The 14,743-nt window shown below is 49.8% G+C and overlaps 1 protein-coding gene across 1 annotated transcript; it reads left to right on the top strand.

Annotated features, from left to right (window-relative positions):
* The first annotated feature begins 2,325 nt into the window (after positions 1–2,325).
* LOC130388833 (G1/S-specific cyclin-D2-like) lies at positions 2,326–14,743 on the top strand. The gene is made up of 5 exons (XM_056598385.1): positions 2,326–2,774; positions 3,943–4,158; positions 8,802–8,961; positions 10,556–10,698; positions 13,872–14,743. Exons 1-5 carry the CDS (start codon positions 2,586–2,588, stop codon positions 14,025–14,027), a joined length of 864 nt encoding a protein of 287 aa, XP_056454360.1. The 5' UTR covers positions 2,326–2,585; the 3' UTR covers positions 14,028–14,743.

Raw genomic sequence — 14,743 nt, 5'->3', positions numbered from 1 at the left:
TATAATATATATATAATACACTGTATAATATATATATCTAAATATATGTATACACATATATATATATACATATATATATATATATATATATATATATATATATATATACTCTGTCATATATCCAGTTCTATATATATAAAGAAAAAAAATATATATATATATACATAATATATATATATAACACTGTTATATATACTGTTATATATATATACTCTTATATATGCTATTATATATATGTACTCTTATACATACTCTAATATATATGCAATACATACTGTTATATATACCATTACATATACTGCTATATATTCTGTTATATATACCTGTTATATATACTGTTATATATATACTTTTATATATACTGATATATATACTTTTGTAAATATTTGTTTTGATTATATAACAGGAATAATAACTTATATACACTGTTATATATGTATATATACTGATAATATATATACTGTTCTATGTATACTGTTATAGATACTGTTATATATACACTGTTCAATATATACTGTTATATATATTGTTATATATACTGTTATATATATACTTTTATATTATTTAACAGTAATAATAAATTATGCATAATGTTATATATACTGTTATATATATACTGTTATATATCCTGTTCTATATATACTGTTCAATATATCCTGTGCTATATATACTGTTATATATACTGTTATACTATGTTTAATATCTTCTGAATATGTTTCTTCAGAATGACGTCAGGCGTGTTCATAGGCAGGGTGGAGGCTGCGCAGATCGGGGACGCGCATCGTCCCGTGTGAGTCGATGACGTAGTCCGTCTCTCACTCGGTCGCATGCACGTCAAGAAACACCTGTCGATCAACCTTATTGATTCATATCGATGAGGTTTAGAGGCAGCCCTCGTTCAGAACGGAAACACTCGTGATTTCATCGATAAGGGGTTGGAACGCAGACGGCCTTTTGGGGTCGAGTCCCTCCACCTGAGGAGGATGGAGGCTGAGGGACCGGGGGTCCATACACTCCTCTGGAGTCAGATGGAACCAGTCTGCCCAGTAACAGCAGCTGCTCACCCATTGGCTGAGCCGACCAAGGAGGAGGAGCAGAGAGAGGCTTTAAAGATACACGCGCTCACCACGCACACAATCACGCTCTCACCAAGAGCGACGTACACAGCGCCCTGCGCATGCTCCGTAGAGCTGACATGGAGATGTATAATATATATATATATATTACATACAAAAAAAATAAAAAGTCAATGTTTCTAAAGGTCGGCCAAGGACTTCCAACACTGCTGTTAATGTTGAGAAATTCTCACAGGAGAACATTGAGGTAGAACTTCGGTTTACCTTCATGGTGTCTTCTGAGCTCACAGGAGAAAAAAAAAATGCATGAAAAATGTAATGTCATCTCTGCATTTCATTTCCTTGAATGTTATCTGGCCACAGAGTCAGGCTGCTAGAATATAGTGTGTGTGTGTGTGTGTGTGTGTGTGTGTGTGTGTGTGTGTGTGTGTGTGTGTGTGTGTGTGTGTGTGTGTGTGTGTGTGTGTGTGTGTGTGTGTGTGTGTGTGTGTGTGTGTGTGTGTGTGTGTGTGTGTTCTATTAACATTTCATTTGGTGAATGTGAAATCAATAGTTGGCACATTCACTTAATTTCGACATGAACCAAATAATGAGCACAACACGTCAGAGTCAGTAAAGTCCCTCGTGTTGAAACGATGTGGAGCTTTACATTCTTTAGGACCAAGACTTAAGTCCCCAAACTTTACAACCAAGACTTAAGTCCCCAAACTTTATATTGTTTAAAGCCAAAACAAAATGTACGCCTACATTGTTTAGGACCAACACTTAAGTCCCCAAACTTATTTTTTTATAGAGTAAGAGAGATTAATTAACATCCAGCGACCTAAATTCTGATTACAGGTCTCTAGCTTACCGTGATGTGTACAGTGGTTCTATAGGTTTAGGTCCTGGTTAAAAGGTCTATATAGTGGTTCTTTAGGGTTTTTAGCTCCTGGCTACAGTTCTATACAGTGGTTCTATATGGTTCTAGGTCCTGGTTAAAGGACCTAGAACTGGTTATATGTGATTCTAGGTCCTGTGATGTGTACAGTGGTATAGGGTTCAAGGTCCTGTTGTTCTAAAGGGTTATAGGTCCTGTGGTTCTATATAGGTATTAAAGTTCTATTCATATGCGGCTGGTGGGGGGGGGGGGGGGGGGCTGCACGTGCCAGCTGCTCTGCATAGGCTCAGCGACGAGTTGCGTCGCCGACGCGCGGAGGGTGGAGGCGGGAGGGTGGAGAGAGTGTGGAGGGAGAAGGAGAGACGGAGTCGAAGCAAAGTGCTCGAGGAAGAGGAAAAAGTTGTGAAGGCAGAGCGAAAGAGAGAGAGCGAGAGAGAGAGCGAGAGCGCGAGAGAGAGAGAGAGAGAGAGAGAGAGAGAGAGAGAGAGAGAGAGAGAGAGAGAGAGAGAGAGAGAGAGAGGAGGTCTCTGCTTCCTGCCGTCTCTCGGTAGTTGTATGCCTCCGCTCCGTGAGTGCAGACCCTCCACCTGGTCTCCCGGATCAGAACCTTCTCCCCCGGACCGAGGACCATGGAGCTGCTATGCCTGGAGGCGGCGGTGCGGGCCCGGCCCGACCCCGTGCTGCTGGGCGACCAGCGGGTCCTGCAGAGCCTGCTCAGCATCGAGGAGCGCTTCCTCCCCCAGGTCCCCTACTTCAAGCTCTTCCAGAAGGAGCTCCAACCCTACATGAGGAGGATGGTGGCCACCTGGATGCTTGAGGTTCGTACGGCTGAGGAGCCCTATGTAAAACCGTCTGGAGTTCTGGGGGTCTGGAGGTCTGGAGGTCTTGGGGGAACTCTGGCGGAGACTAGCTCAGGACTCGAGTTTTGTGAACATTAGACAGTGTCTCTGCGACGCGTTCAGACAAGTGAGTTCAGACCAGTGAAATCAGACCAGTGAGTTCAGACCATTAAGTCCAGACCAGTAAGTTCAGACCCAGTACGGTACCGGGACCAGGTCTGGGTCTTCATGCACACGTATGCACTCCGCTCTTTATCGCCATGTTGCTCTGCGTGAGTTTCTGTTCCCGACGGATCCTCAGAACCCGGGGAACACAGGACGGTGGAGCGGGTTCTGATCCTTCTGTCGGGGTGAAGAACCTTTAGATCAGACGTCGTCAACATTTTAGATATTATACTTTATTATATTTTTTTATATTATATTATGTTTCTGAAGGTTGGGACGCGGAAGGGCGCGGGCCTCAAGCCGCGGTCCTCCCGTCGCTCCCCGCGGAGTTCAGTTCCGTGTTCTGAACCGGATCAATATCTGAGTAGAAGACCGATCAGAGAAGAACCGCCGCCGTCGGGGCTTTATTATCATGTGTCGATGGTCCAGATCGGACCTTGATTCGGGTTTTTAATAAATTTTTAAAGTATTTATCGGCTGGTTGGTGACGCACTCGATATCAACTCCTCGGTCCTCCACTTCTAATTTGATACTTTTTTCGTGTTTCCCGGTCAGTAATCTGGTTCTGAATTGTCGGATCTGATGTGAAAGAGGCAGGGGAACATTGTAATACCATAAATACCCACCTAGACAATTTATTTATATTTCTAAATATTTTATGAAAATATGACGAATGCAGAAAGCGCTTCCGTGTGCGGCGGCGCTGCGGGGTTTCTGTTCTCTGCTCTCAGAACTCATTTAGACTCTGAACTCTTTCTCCCTTCAACTCTTTATTCCATAACACCGTATTTACACTTAGTGAGGAAAACTTTTCGAAAGTCTCCAATAATGTATTCTGAATGAATTGGTGATGTCGCAACAGATCGGGGCTGGGCTGGTCTTGGCCGGACCCCAACGTGTGTGTCATCGGAGTTAAATGCGCTCTTTAGATCCTGGGTTTCGTTCTCAAGCGAGCCGCTTCTCACGCCGTCTCCCCCGGTAGGTCTGCGAGGAGCAGAAGTGTGAGGAGGAGGTTTTCCCGCTGGCCATGAACTACCTGGACCGCTTCCTGGCCGTGGTCCCGACCCAGAAGAGGAACCTGCAGCTGCTGGGTGCCGTGTGCATGTTCCTGGCCTCCAAGCTGAAGGAGACGCGGCCGCTGACGGCCGAGAAGCTCTGCATCTACACGGACAACTCCATCAGCCCGGGCGAGCTGCTGGTGAGAGATCATCTTCGTCTTCATCACCGTCGCCTCATCTCCTTCCTGAACTGAGACGGGATGAGAGGGAACCAATGGATTTATTTAGTTCAGTCAATTGGTGTGTGTGTGTGTGTGTGTGTGTGTGTGTGTGTGTGTGTGTGTGTGTGTGTGTGTGTGTGTGTGTGTGTGTGTGTGTGTGTGTGTGTGTGTGTGTGTGTGTGTACATAATAGAGCCTTTATTTCTGGTTGTTTTCCGCACACGGAGCCTTTATATCTTTACTGTCAGACGTGTGTCCCAGCAATAATCAATGCCTGCATTTCACACAGAAACAACTATTGTCCAGTTGTCCCTAAAATTAGGATGTGGTCGCTGTCACATCCTCTTAGAGGTGAGGGAGGGAGGGAAGGAGGGAGAGAGAGAGTTCTCTAACAAGGATTTTACTGTACAGCGCTTACAGTTATGACGTGTGTCAATGGTCTCTATCGCCATCTAGCGGTAGATATTTGTATAGATCAACGAGGTCAACTTGAACCCGGGCCAAAATGTGATAAAGTTTCTGCCAGGGAGAGAGAAGGGGGGAGGTGGGGGAGGAGGGGAGGAGAAGAGAGAGATTGAAAGTTTGCCTTTTACAGTAGCCCGCATCCAAACAACAGAGACATGATGTGTGCATTTAGATTCTGAATGGTGAGTGTTCAGAACCGCTCTGCTACGCTGAACAGCCCTCTGCTGTTCCCAGTACCTCGGGACCTCAGATGAACAGTCCTCAGGACCTCAGATGAACAGTCCCCAGGACCTCAGATGAACAGTCCTCAGGACCTCAGATGAACAGTCACTAAAGGCCAGACTCATTGTGCCTAGTGGGGCTAGCCTAGCAATGCTAGCAGAGGCAAGCTCATTTGTAAATGATCTCTAGCTCCTAGTTCCCAGAGTATTCCCCCTTTCTGTTTGACGTTATCTGATGTTTATTGAGCTGGTTATATTGTCACAGAATAGGTAAGCTGCTATGCTAACCTACTGTTGTGTCACGATTCAGTGCCTGGGCGATGCTCGCAGCTGATTGGCCGGTTCTGTCTCTCCGTGTGGGGGGCTCACACATCTCAGAGATCAATATGAGTTCCATCCCTCTAGGGTCTGGATAGCGGCGGGGTCTTGGCCCCGAGCAGCCAGGAGAGGGTTGTGGGATAAGTCTAGTTGGTTGGTACCAGTATGCATTATCCAAGCCAGAAGGTCGTGGGTTCGGAGCCCCGATGACTGCAGTCACCCTGCTGCTCCTAGAGAGAAGACAAGGTTGATCGTTATCATCTCAGACAGGAAATTTGCTGCTTTGGAATTGTTTATTGTGTTATTTATTTTTAAGCAATCTGTCATGAAATGACAGAATAACAACAACAAAAAAAATCGGATTGGATAAAAGGGTTATTGTTAGGGTTAGCCTTAAACTAAAGGTCCATACATATATACATCTCTGGTTATCATTCAGCTATATACCTTTTAGCCTGGATGAGAGCCTGCTTAGAACCAGGAGGGCCCCTCCCTCTGCCCCAGCCCAGAGACAAGGGCCTCCGCGGGGCCCCAGAGCCGGTCGCGGGGCCTGGCTGAGTGCGCCGGGTCTGCTGCTCATTTCTGTATAAGGCCGGATTCTGGCTGACATGCAGATACAGGAAACACAGATCAGCTGCTGGCTGCGCGTCACCTCCCTCCGGTTTTTTTCTTTGCTAAGAATTTCTTGTAAAAGGAAGCACAGATGTTACGGAGAAGCAGCAAGCAGAAGAAGGGACAGAGAGGAAGTAGCTTTTAGATAGAGGCTGTAGTATGAAGAGGCAGAGGGGAAGTAGCTTTCAGATAGATGCTGTGTTATGAAGAGGCAGAGGGGAAGAGGCTCTCAGCTAGAGGCTGTAGGCCCCAGTAGAGGCTGTGGTATGAAGAGGCAGAGGGGAAGTGGCTAGAGGCTGTAGGCCCCAGTAGAGGCTGTGGTATGAAGAGGCAGAGGGGAAGCAGCTACAGGCTGTAGGCCCCAGTAGAGGCGGTGGTATGAAGAGGCAGAGGGGAAGCGGCTAGAGGCTGTAGGCCCCAGTAGAGGCGGTGGTATGAAGAGGCAGAGGGGAAGCAGCTACAGGCTGTAGGCCCCAGTAGAGGCTGTGGTATGAAGAGGCAGAGGGGAAGCGGCTACAGGCTGTAGGCCCCAGTAGAGGCTGTGGTATGAAGAGGCAGAGGGGAAGTGGCTACAGGCTGTAGGCCCCAGTAGAGGCTGTGGTGCTGTCATCCTGGAGGCTAAATTCACCATGCAGACGTCTCACAAATCAGACTTCAGATTAAATCTTAAGTCCGATCTCAGACAACTGAATTCTGTGTGAACTGGGCAGTTCACTTTCTTTCACTTATATTTTTTAGACCAACAGGTTGCTGGAGGCCTCCGTAAAGGTGTGATTGGTGAACACAAACTCGTTCAGCGACAGTAAACTGTAAACATTGTCTGTAAATGTTTCAGAACAACAATGTGTTTTGCAGTTATTAAAATCCATTTTCGGAGTGTTTCATCCACTCTTGCAAATCAGTTTTCTTGAGTAGAATATCTCCCTAACGAAACGGGAAACAAGGCGTAACTCCGGCTCTTTCTCCCCCCTTGCTGTGACACAGTAGGACTGCTGGACCAGAGGTTCTGCTGTAACACAGTAGGACTGCTGGGTCAGAGGTTCTGCTGTGACACAGTAGGACTGCTGGACCAGAGGGTCTGCTGTAACACAGTAGGACTGCTGGACCAGAGGTTCTGCTGTAACACAGTAGGACTGCTGGACCAGAGGTTCTGCTGTGACACAGTAGGACTGCTGGACCAGAGGTTCTGCTGTAACACAGTAGGACTGCTGGGTCAGAGGTTCTGCTGTAACACAGTAGGACTGCTGGGCCAGAGGTTCTGCTGTTCCGTGATTGAACAGTGCAATAACTGGTTGGGCATTAATGCAATAGCTATTGGGCAGCGCAATCATCCTCATGGACACATTTTTCATGCTACTTATTTGAGGAACTGTGTGTGTGTGTGTGTGTGTGTGTGTGTGTGTGTGTGTGTGTGTGTGTGTGTGTGTGTGTGTGTGTGTGTGTGTGTGTGTGTGTGTGTGTGTGTGTGTGTGTGTGCGCGTCTGCCTGCCTGTGTGTGCGTGTGCGAGCGCTTGGGTAGTGCCTAGACTATGTTTTCTATAATGGGTTTCAAGTTGGGGGTATGTGTGTAATGTGTTTCATGTTTCATGTTTTTTAAGTATGTCAATGGAAAATCTTTTTGTATGTGTCACCAGTGCTCTCTGTGTGCCCAAAGCATATTTCTCTTGTGAGAGAGACAATAAAATACTTACTTACTTACTTACTTACTTACTTACTTACTTACTTACTTACTTACTTACTTACTTACTTACTTACTTACTTACTTACTTACTTACTTTATTACTTACTTACTTACTTAACACAGTAGGACTACTGGATCAGAGGTGCAGCGTGTGTAGGTGTGTGTAGTGCTGCAGTATGATGTGTGGTACTGCAGTAATATGTGTGTAGTGCTGCAGTATGATGTGTGGTACTGTGTAGTACTGCTGTACATTCGTAGAAACATTTTACCGGGTATTTAAATGTGTGTAGGTTTGAACAAAGGAAGTTGAAGTCTGGAGACTCCTTGTTGTTGTTATCTCTCTGCTTTAGGATCAGATTGAATGACTTGTAACTGCAGACTCCTCATTAAGAAAAAAAAGATGTTGAGAGAACAGCGGCCATGTTGGATTTAAGAGAGTCATCTCTCTCTCTCTCTCTCTCTCTCTCTCTTTCTCAGATGTACCACGTCTATCGCTCAATTCCTGCTCTGTTAGTCACCAGCTCCTCTGCTCTTCTCCAGGAAACGAAACCAAAGTTAGCGTGTACTGGAGTGACTCTGCCGCTAGGCAGTCAGACTGGCTAGCCAGCTAGCGCCCGCTGCAGCTAGCCAGCTAGTGCCCATGGCGGGCGCTAGCTGGCTAGCTGCAGCGGCACAATGTGTAGTACTACAGTCATTTGTACAGTACTGTGGAACGATGTGTAGTATTACAATAATGTGTGCAGTAATGCTGAACGATGTGTAGTATTACAGTAATGTGTGCAGTAATGCTGAACGATGTGTAGTATTACAGTTAGGTGTGTAGTACTGTGGAACGGTGTGTAGTATTACAGTAAATGGTGAATGGTAAATGGACTGCATTTATATAGCACTTTTATCTGAAGCGTTTTACAATATTGACCGAAATTGATCCATTAATGCACACATTCACACACCGACGGCGCTGTCAGCCCCTCGAGGCGACAGCCAGCTCATCAGGAGCAGGACTGGGAGCTGTGGTAACCTCTCGCTCTCTCTCTCTCTGTCCAGGACTGGGAGCTGTGGTAACCTCTCTCTCTCTCTCTCTCTGTCCAGGACTGGGAGCTGTGGTAACCTCTCTCTCTCTCTCTCTCTCTCTCTCTCTCTCTCTCTCTCTCTCTCTCTCTCTCTCTCTCTCTCTCTCTCTCTCTCTCTCTCTCTCTCTCTCTCTCTCTCTCTCTCTCTCTCTCTCTCTCTCTCTCTCTCTCTCTCTCTCTGTCCAGGACTGGGAGCTGTGGTAACCTCTCTCTCTCTCTCTCTCTCTCTCTCTCTCTCTCTCTCTCTGTCCAGGACTGGGAGCTGGTGGTTCTGGCTAAGCTGAAGTGGAACCTGGCCGCGGTGACGCCGAACGACTTCATCGAGCACATCGTGAGACGCCTGCCGCTCACAGAGGAGAAGCTCACACTCGTACGCAAACACGTGACCACCTTCATCGCCCTCTGCGCCACAGGTAGCTCCGCCCGCCGCCGCCGGGGAGGTGCACGGAGGCTATGCTAAGCGTCTAGCGCTATTCAGGGTGTTGTTGACATTGGTTGTAAACATCGGTTATGACGGGAGGAGAGGGAGGAGGCGGAATGACGGTCCTCCTCTCCTTTTCTTCATCCTCTTCATCCTCTGTGATGGTCCCATCCCCTCCTAAGGTCTTTGTGTGCTCCTTCCTCTGGCCCCGGGGCCTCTGGGCTGATCGGGCTGCACGGGGGGAGAATCAGTTAATTTATTTGTCAAGACACGGCCCACCAGCATAAGAGGGGGAGGGGGGAGAGGGGGGAGAGATGTCCTCCTGAGCGGACGCACGCCGTTTGCTTTGCAGATGAATATCCCAATATGTTGAAGATATGTTAATGATATGTAAATTATATGTAAATGAGCCTCGGAGGGGCCCGTTTGGGGCCCCAGGAACACACATATCTGGAGGGGAGGAGGGAATCTTTTCTTTACACAGAAAAACTACTTTAGGAGGGTCTGGAGACAGGCCTCTCTCTCTCTCTCTCTCTCTCTCTCTCTCTCTCTCTCTCTCTCTCTCTCTCTCTCTCTCTCTCTCTCTCTCTCCTCCCCTTGTTCTCCCTTTTTTCCAATTACCCCCCCCCCCACACACACACACACACACACACACACACACACACATGCACACGCAGACACACGCTTTGTCCATTTGTGTGGAGAGGAGGACGCGGGCGGACAATGGACTCAGACCCCACCCACCACTCTATTAATATGCTGGCTAGGAGGGGCCCAGTAGGAGGGGCCGGTAGGAGGGGCCCAGTAGGAGGGGCTTAACATGAGGGGCCCGGAGAGTATAAACTAAGACATACAAAGAGAACAGGATGAGAGGGGGGGTGTGTGTGTCTCTCTCTCTCTCTCTCTCTCTCTCTCTCTCTCCCTCTACCTGACGTCCGTTGCCTCTCTCGCTCACAAGCTGTCTCATTAGCATACTGAGCGCGGGCCCAGCTAACGAGCGGATTGGCCGGGGGGCCGCAGGGCTGGGGGGGGCCGTGGGGCCTGGGGGCAGCGGGGCCGGGGGGCTGGGGGCAGCGGGGCCTGGGGGCAGCGGGGCCGGGGGCCTGGGGGCAGTGACCACACGTGGAGCCAGGGACCTACAGGGGAGTCGCCTGGCAGCCCGTCAGGGGCCCCATTCAGCCCGGACCGCAGGGAGGGGGGGGGGGGGGGGGGGGTTGAGTGAGAGAGAGAGAGTGTGTGTGTGTGTGTGTGTGTGTGTGTCTGGTTGCTTTACAAGCCAAGTTGGGCCTTACTATGGGCACAGTGGGAGGGGCCTCTCTATGAGGATGGGCCCCTGCTGGGGGGGAGGAGGACAGCAGCCTGAAGAACCACAACAAACCCAATGGAGCGTTTCCATTGGCTGCGGAGAGAGGGAGGACTTGACCCAACAGCACCAGATGGTTGCCTTGGGGCCAAACCTGGGATGGAAGAATAGAGCAAGGCATTAGGGGGTTGGGGGTTCCATTCCCCCTGTGGGGCAGGGCATTGGCGGGTTGGGGGTACCGTTCCCCTGGTGTTCTCGGTCTCAGTGTTGTTTCTCTCCACAGACTTTAACTTCGCCATGTACCCCCCCTCCATGATCGCCACGGGCAGCGTGGGCGCGGCCGTCAGCGGCCTGCAGCTGGAGATGGCGGGGGGACGGGGCCACTGCCTCACCGCCCTGCTCGCCAAGATCACCAACACAGAAGTGGTGAGTCGACGGCCTGCCCTCTGACCCCGACCTCAGTCACTGCAGCACTGTCCTGAGGTGCAGTCACTACAGCACTGTCCTGAGGAGCAGTCACTACAGTACTGTCCTGAGGTGCAGTCACTACAGTACTGTCCTGAGGAGCAGTCACTACAGTACTGTCCTGAGGTGCAGTCACTACAGTACTGTCCTGAGGTGCAGTCACTACAGTACTGTCCTGAGGTGCAGTCACTACAGTACTGTCCTGAGGTGCAGTCACTGCAGCACTGTCCTGAGGAGCAGTCACTACAGTACTGTCCTGAGGAGCAGTCACTACAGTACTGTCCTGAGGTGCAGTCACTACAGTACTGTCCTGAGGTGCAGTCACTGCAGCACTGTCCTGAGGAGCAGTCACTACAGTACTGTCCTGAGATGCAGTCACTACAGTACTGTCCTGAGGTGCAGTCACTACAGTACTGTCCTGAGGAGCAGTCACTATAGTACTGTCCTGAGGTGCAGTCACTGCAGCACTGTCCTGAGGTGCAGTCACTACAGTACTGTCCTTTGACACTATCCCTCTAGTCCAGGGGTCACCAACACAGTGGTCCTTGCGGGCCCCAGGGCGCCCGCAAGGACCATAAGAGGCGCCCGCAGGCCTGTTCTAAAAAATAGCATAACTCATTCTTGAACAACTCTTTCCCACCTTTTTTATGTCATTGGTGTTAAATTATTGTGGGAAATCATTAACATGATCAGTGTCTTCACATAGATGAGTATCATTAATCATTAATAATATTATATAACTAAAGGCAAACTGAGCAAATTGGTTATTTCAGAAGAGTGTATCAAACTGGGTGCCCTTCGTATGTACCCATGAAGTAGCTCTCAGGTTCAAAAAGGTGGGTGACCCCTGCTCTAGTCTCTACAGTTCCTTCCTGAAGTGCTTTACCCTGACAGTGTCCATACAATACCCATCCCTCTCGGGCCCTCGCTGTACACTCCCAGGGCCTTCTTATCGTCCGTTTGTCCCTACTGGCCTGGCTGTCCATCGGCCCTCTCGTAACGATGCACCAGAATGATGATTTGCTGCCCTCCTGACTACAGTGAGGCCTCTCTGCTCTCTCCGTATCCCATGATCCTCTGCTCCTCCATGGTTCCCCCTGGTGCGAGGCGTGTGAACTCTCGCTCAGCGCCTGAACTCTCGCTCAGCGCAGGCGGAAAAACCAACATGTGGTCCCAGCAGGCACAGGGCCTCAGTGTGTCTGGGCAGCGGGCTGGACGCCTCCCGCCGTCCACCGCTTCACGTTCCCGGACCCAGACAAGCCATCGCTCTCACGGACCGCAGGGGGAGGCCGTCCTCGTCCAGCGTACCGGGGAGCAGCAGTCAGCTGAAGATGTTGACTTAGTTTGTTTGTGAACTTGATGACCTTCTGCTAAAAGGCCGGTGAAGCGGCCAGGTGTGGCGGCGAGAACGGTTCCATCTGTGATGTAACTCACAGAACCAGCCGGCTCTCCTCCTCTTAACCACATCATGGCTCAGACCAGAGCCACTCCAGCCCCCCAGGGCCCCCCAGGGCCCCCCCTGTGTCCCGATGGGGCGGGGGACTCGCGGGGGAAGCGTGCCGGTCAGATGAGGCTGGAGGGGGGCTGAGGATACGTTCCTCTAGGACTGAGCCCAGCTCAGGGAACAGGCAACGGGCTAATTAGCCGAATGGACGACCAGACGGCCATTATGAAAGACCAGGCAACCTCTGCCAAACGGTGCTGCTGCCAACACCCTGATGTCCCCAGGGCCCTCCCCTGGCACCCTGCTGGCACCCGGCTGAGCCTCCCCACGGCCCACCGACTGGAACAAGGGGCTGGTTGAGAAACACAGGAAAACAAATCGACCCACCCAGGCTGTACTATGGACGTATGAGGTATAGATCTGATATAAACCCAGCCGGGACAGCCCCCCTCCTGGTGGAATATAAGTTCTGATAAGAGGCTCATTGAGGCTGTGGTCCTGACCCAGTGAGGCTGTGGTCCTGACCCAGTGAGGCTGTGGTCCTGACCCAGTGAGGCTGTGGTCCGGACCCAGTGAGGCTGTGGTCCTGACCCAGTGAGGCTGTGGTCTGGACCCAGTGAGGCTGTGGTCCTGACCCAGTGAGGCTGTGGTCTGGACCCAGTGAGGCTGTGGTCCTGACCCAGTGAGGCTGTGGTCTGGACCCAGTGAGGCCGTGGTCTGGACCCAGTGAGGCTGTGGTCCTGACCCAGTGAGGCTGTGGTCTGGACCCAGTGAGGCTCTGATCCTGACCCAGTGAGGCTGTGGTCTGGACCCAGTGAGGCTGTGGTCCTGACCCAGTGAGGCTGTGGTCCTGACCCAGTGAGGCCGTGGTCTGGACCCAGTGAGGCTGTGGTCCTGACCCAGTGAGGCTGTGGTCTGGACCCAGTGAGGCCTACTGAGCCTGTCTTCTGTGTTTCTGCTCCACATCTGCTCAGCCGACCAGGACCAGCACTGAGGAACTCTGTAGCCTCAACCTTCAAATGTCAAGCTGCCAAAGGGTCCTGGTTTGACAATGCTGCATTTGAGCCACAAGGCACCGGCGACAATGACGCTTTTATTGTGAAGGACGTGTGTGAGAGTTATGTGCAACATGACATTACTACTTTCAGCACAGATTTAATAGAGATAAAGGTTGCATTTAGCAGCTTTTAATTTGCATATTCATATCACATGAGGACCGCTAAGGGCGCCTGCGGATGTGTGTGGGTGGGTGTCAGGGTGGGTTTCAGGGTGTGTGTGTGTGTGTGTGTGTGTGTGTGTGTGTGTGTGTGTGTGTGTGTGTGTGTGTGTGTGTGTGTGTGTGTGTGTGTGTGTGTGTGTGTGTGTTTATGCGTGTGCGTGTGTGTGTGTGTGTGTGTGTGTGTGTGTGTGTGTGTGTGTGTGTGTGTGTGTGTGTGTGTGTGTGTGTGTGTGTGTGTGTGTGTTTGTGTGTGTGTGAGAGAGTGGGGCTCAACCTCTTGAAGATATTAAATTGGTTTGCCTCCCAGTCATACTGTGTTATAGCAGAACCAACCTCTAACTAACCTCTCTTTCTGTCTCTCTCTCTGTCTCTCTCTGTCTCTGTCTCTCTCTGTCTCTGTCTCTCTCTGTCTCTGTCTCTCTCTGTCTCTGTCTCTCTCTGTCTCTCTCTCTCTCTTACTCTCTCTCTCAGGACCTGCTGAAGGCGTGTCAGGAGCACATAGAGCGTGTGTTGGTGAGCAGCCTCCTTGAGGGCCGGCAGCAGCAGCAGACACAGGCCAGCGAAAAGGGCCTGGAGGAGCAGGACCAGGCCTCCACCCCCACAGACGTCCGCGACGTCAACTTATGAACAGCAGGGGGCACCGTTGCAACGAGATGTTTTTCTTTTAAGAGGAAAAAAACGAACGTTAAAGAAAAAGAGTATTTTGGGGGGGAAAAGAGGGAAAAAAGCAACATAACAACAAAAACGTTTAAAAAGTCAAAAAGCCCTTGAGCGAGAGAGGGAGAGAGAAGAAAAGCTTTCTAGTTTTTGTAGATTTATATTTTTCAATGCAAACAAAAAAAAGTCCCCTAGACGTTATCGACGCTCTGTCTCCTCCATCCGAGAGGATCGAATAGGAGCCAGCGTGGACCGGGCTCTGGGTTCTGGGTATAGGGTCTGGGTTCTGTGTTATGGTCCTGCTGTGGGTCCAACCGGTCTACCAGACCCTCAGGCCTCTCAGGACAGGGAGGAGCTCTCAGCGGCACCGGGACACCAGTCTCATCTCCATGGAAGGTTCTGCTCAGTGGAAGATATCAAATAGAGAGACAGAGAGAGAGAGAGAGACATTGATAAGGAGATGTAATGTTAGAGGATCCCAAATATAGAGAATTATTCTTATTGTATCATTATTATTATTATTATGATAATTATTATTACCATACTAGAAAATATTATTTTGAATTGAGATTCATAGGAATCAATAAGCTTGTTTTTTGAATGTCTGTACGGGAGCTCAGCCTCTCTGCGCGTGTGTGTACATGTGTGTGTGTGTGTATGTGTATACTTACGTGTGTGAGTGAATA

Source organism: Gadus chalcogrammus, chromosome 9 (assembly GCF_026213295.1).
Source record: "Gadus chalcogrammus isolate NIFS_2021 chromosome 9, NIFS_Gcha_1.0, whole genome shotgun sequence".
Lineage (NCBI taxonomy): Eukaryota > Metazoa > Chordata > Actinopteri > Gadiformes > Gadidae > Gadus > Gadus chalcogrammus.
Note: the sequence above shows the minus strand (reverse complement) of the source record. Positions and strands in the feature narration are given on the sequence as shown.